Genomic DNA, 5511 nt, shown 5'->3' on the forward strand with positions numbered 1-5511 from the left:
GGGGGACACAGCGGGGGGGGGGACGGGACATGGAGGTGATAGGGACAGCCTGGATGGGACACGGGGACACTTTTGGGGGACACGGGGGTGACAGGGACACCCTGAGGGGGACATGGGGGTGACACTGACTGGGACTCGGGGGTGGCAGGAACAGCCTGGGTGGGACACGGGGACACTTCGGGGTGGGACAGGGGGGTGACAAGGACACCCTGGGAGGGGACACAGGGGTGGCAGTGACCCCTGGGAGGGGACACAGGGGTGGCAGTGACCCCTGGGAGGGGACACAGGGGTGGCAGTGACACCCTGGGAGGGACAGGGGGGTGACAGGGACACGGGGGGTGACCCCAGGACGCGGCCGGGGCTGGCGGGGGGGGGGACACCCCTCGGGGACATTCGGGGACAAGCCGCGCGGGGAGGAGCGGCCGCCACGTGGCAGGGCCGGGCCCGTGTGACCCCCCCGTGTCCCCCCCCCGCGGCCGGCGGGGGCCGGTGTCACTCGTGTCCCCCGTGTCCCCCCCGGCGCCATGCGGGAGCTGCTGCTGCTGCTGCCCCTGGGGCTGGGGGCGGCCCTGGGCCCGGGGCCGGGGTCCCCCTCGCTGTCACCCCCCGTTCGGTGCCAGGGCCGCGCTGGTGGCCCCCGATGTCGCCGCCGGTGTCGCCGCCGGGTCGCTGGTGCTGCGGGACCTGCGGGGAGGGGACAGTGGCACCTTCACGTGCCTGCTGGTGGGGGACAGCGACTGTGCCTGCGGCACGGTGACACTGCGGCTGGCACACGGTGAGACCCCCGGGGACAGCCCGGGACCCCCGGGAACACCCCGGGACCCCCAGGGACCCCCGGGAACAGCCCCGGGAACAGCCCCGGGACCCCCAGGGACCCCCGGGAACAGCCCCGGGAACACCCCGGGACCTCAAAGGAACAGCCCCGAGACCCCCGCCCCGAGACCCCCGAGAAAAGCCCCGGGAACAGCCCCGGGACCCTCCTCCGGGACCCCCGGGAACACCCCGGGACCTCCAGGACACAAACGGGAACACCCCCAAGACCCCCGGGAACAGCCCCGGGAACAGCCCCGGGACCCTCCTCCGGGACCCCCGGGAACACCCCGGGACCTCCAGGACACAAACGGGAACACCCCCAAGACCCCCGGGAACAGCCCCGGGAATATCCCCGGGACCCCTCCCGGATCACCCCAGGGACCCCCTCGGAAACACCCCCGGGACCCCTCCGGGACCCTTCCGCGGGACCCCCAGGGAACACCCCGAGATCCCCCCTGGGACCCCCTGGGGACCCCAGACCGGGAATTCCCCCCGCGACCCCCGCCCTGGGACCCTCACACCGAGACCCCCGCCCGGGACCACCCCCAGGAACACCCCGGGACCCCCTCGGGATCACCACGGGACCCCCGCCCTGCACCCCCCGAGCGCTTCCCCCGTTTTGGGTCTGGGGGCTTGATGGGATGTGGGGGGGGGCTCGGTGGGATTTGGGGTCTCTCCTGGGGGGTCTCTCTCTGGGATTTGGGGTCTCTCCTGGGGGTCTCTGTGGCATTTGGGGGTGCAGCCCCTGAGGGTTGCCCCTGTCGCCCCCCCCCAGGTGTCTCCTGCAGCCCCCCCTGCTCCGGGGTCCCCCCGCGCCGTGGCCGCGGCATCGCCGCCATTGTCACCATTGTCACCGCCATTGTCACCGCCGTTGTCACCGCGGGCCTGCTGCTGCCACCGGCCCGCGGGCACTGACCCCTGTGTGTGTCCCCATGTCCCCATTGTCCCCATGTCTCCAATGTCCCATTCCAAATGTCCACAGTGTCCCTGTCTCCGTGTCCCCAGCATCCCAGACCCCGCTGTCCCCGTGTCCCCAGTGTCCCCAATGTCCCATCCCCGGTGTCCCCAGCGTCCCTGACCCTGCTGTCCCCGTGTCCCCATGTCCCCTATATCCTTAGTGTCCCCATCCCAGTGTCCCTAGTGTCCCCAATGTCCCATCCCCTGTGCCTCTGGCCCCACTGTCCCCGTGTCCCCAGTGTCCCCAGTGTCCCCACTGTCCCCGTGTCCCCAGTGTCCCCAATGTCCCCAGTGTCCCCAGTGTCCCCTCTCTGGCCGGGCAGGGTCCCGAGCCCAGCCTGGGCTGGCCCTGCCCTCGGGATGTCACCCGCTGTCCCCAAGGCGCTGGCAGGACCCGTCCGTGTCGCCGAGGGTGACCCCGGCCGTGTCCCCCCCTCCCCCGCGGTGTCACCCGCCTGGGGACAGGCTGGTGCCACCTCAGCAGCCAGAGCCTTCCCGCATTGTGTCCCCAACAATGGCAGCGCCACGCGCCGGGGGCCCTGTCCCCTCCCGGGGGACAGCGGGACACGGGGACAGGCGGCCGTGGGGCAGCGGCAACGCGGCTGCTGACGGCGGGTGAGTCCCCGATGTCCCCAATGTCCCCAAAGTCTGTCCCCCGTGTCCCCAATGTCTGTCCCCAGTGTCCCCAAAGTCTGTCCCCGGTGTCCCCAAAGTCTGTCCCCAGTGTCCCCAATGTCTGTCCCCAGTGTCCCCACCCCTGTGCCCCCCCCCCTGGGCCCCCCCCCCTGCTGTCCCCACGGGATGTCCCCCATGTCTCCAGAGGTGCCACCCCCGTGTAGCCCCTTCCCCCAGGGGTGTCCCCATGGGTGTCCCCAAGGTCCCCTGGAGATGCCACCCATGGGTACCCCCATGTCCCAGGGATGTCCCCATGAGAGGACATCCTGGGGATCGCTCTGTCCCCCAGAGATGTCCCCACGCTGTCCCTGTGTCCCTCACAGATGCACCCAGGGCTGTCCCCGTGTCCCCCTGTCCCTGCCACTGTTCCTGCCCTGTCCCTGTGTCCCTGCTGCTGTCCCCACGCTGTCTCCACGTCCCCATGCTGTCCCCACTCTGTCTCCATGCTGTCCCTGTGTCCCCACGCTGTCCCGTGTCCCCCAGGCTCTTCCCACGTTGTCCCCGTGTCCCCACGCTGTCCCCACGCTGTCCCCGTGTCCCCCAGAGATGTCCCCACATTTTCCCCGTGTCCCCCAGAGGTGTCCCCACGCTGTCCCGTGTGTGTCCCCACGCTGTCCCTGTGTCCCCACGCTGTCCCCACGCTGTCCCGTGTCCCCAGGATGTCACCGGGGGGGTTGCTGTGCGGGGCCAGCGGCCTGGCCCTGCTGGTGGCCGCCACCGCCACCCCGTTCTGGCTGCAGCGCCGGGCACCGGGGGGCACTGCCAGCCTGGGGCTGTGGCACGGCTGCCTCGGGGGACAGTGCCACCCCCACGCCACCCCCCCAGGTACGCCGCGGGGGGGGGGACACTCGAGGGCGACATCTGGGGGGCTCCATCCCTGTCCCCAAAGTCCCCACCCGCGGGGATCCCCAGAGCTGTCCCCCGGGGGGGGGCACGGGGCGGGCACTGGGGGGGTCACCCGCGTGTCGCCGCGGTGTCCCCACGCCGTGTCCCCCCCACCCAGCGCTGCTGGAGGCCACGCGGGCGCTGCTGCTGCTCTCGGTGGTCGCCGCGGCCGGGGGGCTCGCCCTGGGTCTGCCAGTGGGCACCGGCGGGGCCCGGCGGGAGCGGCGACGAGCGGCCGGGGCCACCCTGCTGCTGGCCGGTACGTGGGGACACGGGGACACGGGGGACACGGGGGACACGGGGACACTGGGGACACGGGGGTGGGGACTGTCCCCAGGGGCGCAGCGCTGGGATGGACGGGATGGGGATTTGGGGACATCGGGGCTGTCCCTGTCCGTGCTGGGAGTGTCACCCCTGCTCTGAGCTGTCCCCTGTCCCTGCTGGGAGTGTCACCTCTGCTCTGGGCTGTCCCCTGTCCCTGCTGGCAGTGTCACCTCCGCTCTGGGCTGTCCCCTGTCCCTGCTGGGAGTGTCACCTCCGCTCTGGGCTGTCCCCTGTCCCTGCAGGGTGGGAATTTGGGGATCATCAGTGTCCCAAGCTGTCCCCGTCCCTCTTCTATTGCCACGCCTGCCCCAAACTGTCCTCTGTCCTTCCTGTCCTGAGCTGTCCCCTGTCCCTGCTGTCCCTGGCCCGAGCTGTCCCCTATCCCTGCTGTCCCTGCTGTCCCCTCTGTGAGTGTCACCCCTGCCCCGAGCTGTCCCCTGTCCCTTCAGGGTGAGAATTTGGGGGTCATCAGTGTCCCAAACTGTCCCCTGTCCCTGTTCTCTTGTCACTCCTGTCCCTGCCGTCCCTGTCCCGAGCTGTCCCTTGTCCCGAGCTGTCCCCTGTCCCCGCTGTCCCTCCTGTCCCCGCTGTCCCCGTCCCCTGACCCGCCGTGTCCCCAGGGCTGCTGGCGCTCTTGGGGCTCGGGCTGGGCTCGGGGGGGTCCCTGGCCCTGCTGGGGCCCCCCCGCAGCTCCTGGAGCTTCTCCTGGTCCTTCATCCTGGCCTGGGTGGCGGCGGCGCTGCTGGGCTCGGCCGGTACCGGCACCGGGCACCGGCACCGGGGGACGGGACGGGGACGGGAACGGGAACGGGGGGAACGGGAGCGGGGGGGCCCCCGGGGCCCGGCCCCGGCCCGGGGGGGCCCCCGCGGCCGGGGGGCTCGCCCTGGGTCTGCCCGTGGGCACCGGAGGGGCCCGGCGGGAGCGGCGACGAGCGGCCGGGGCCACCCTGCTGCTGGCCGGTACGTGGGGACACGGGGACACGGGGGACACGGGGGACACGGGGACACTGGGGACACGGGGGTGGGGACTGTCCCCAGGGGCGCAGCGCTGGGATGGACGGGATGGGGATTTGGGGACATCGGGGCTGTCCCTGTCCCTGCTGGGAGTGTCACCCCTGCTCTGGGCTGTCCCCTGTCCCTGCTGGGAGTGTCACCTCCGCTCTGGGCTGTCCCCTGTCCCCGCAGGGTGGGAATTTGGGGATCATCAGTGTCCCAAGCTGTCCCCGTCCCTCTTCTATTGCCACGCCTGCCCCAAACTGTCCTCTGTCCTTCCTGTCCTGAGCTGTCCCCTATCCCTGCTGTCCCTGCTGTCCCCTGTCCCCTCTGTGAGTGTCACCCCTGCCCCGAGCTGTCCCCTGTCCCTTCAGGGTGAGAATTTGGGGGTCATCAGTGTCCCAAACTGTCCCCTGTCCCTGTTCTCTTGTCACTCCTGTCCCTGCCGTCCCTGTCCCGAGCTGTCCCCTGTCCCCACCGTCCCTTCTGTCCCTGCTGTCCCCTGTCCCCGCTGTCCCTCCTGTCCCCGCTGTCCCCGTCCCCTGACCCGCCGTGTCCCCAGGGCTGCTGGCGCTCTTGGGGCTCGGGCTGGGCTCGGGGGGGTCCCTGGCCCTGCTGGGGCCCCCCCGCAGCTCCTGGAGCTTCTCCTGGTCCTTCATCCTGGCCTGGGTGGCGGCGGCGCTGCTGGGCTCGGCCGGTACCGGCACCGGGCACCGGCACCGGGGGACGGGACGGGGACGGGAACGGGAACGGGGGGAACGGGAGGCGGCGCTGCTGGGCTCGGCCGGTACCGGCACCGGGCACCGGCACCGGGGGACGGGACGGGGACGGGAACGGGAACGGGGGGAACGGGAGCGGGGGGGG

General features: G+C 71.9%; 1 protein-coding gene across 1 annotated transcript in view; it reads left to right on the forward strand.

The window, feature by feature from the left end:
• The window catches only part of LOC121338567 (V-type proton ATPase catalytic subunit A-like), a 19068-nt gene extending 17340 nt beyond the window's left edge, over positions 1-1728 (forward strand). Inside the window, exons 15-16 of the mRNA XM_041409670.1 lie at positions 621-775; positions 1589-1728. Of these exons, the coding sequence (XP_041265604.1) occupies positions 621-775; positions 1589-1728 (295 nt within the window). The remainder of the gene's footprint in view (positions 1-620; positions 776-1588) is intronic.
• The last annotated feature ends 3783 nt before the right edge of the window (positions 1729-5511 follow it).

This window comes from Onychostruthus taczanowskii, unplaced genomic scaffold (assembly GCF_017590055.1).
Source record: "Onychostruthus taczanowskii isolate IOZ18803 unplaced genomic scaffold, ASM1759005v1 scaffold304, whole genome shotgun sequence".
NCBI classification, from domain to species: Eukaryota; Metazoa; Chordata; class Aves; order Passeriformes; family Passeridae; genus Onychostruthus; species Onychostruthus taczanowskii.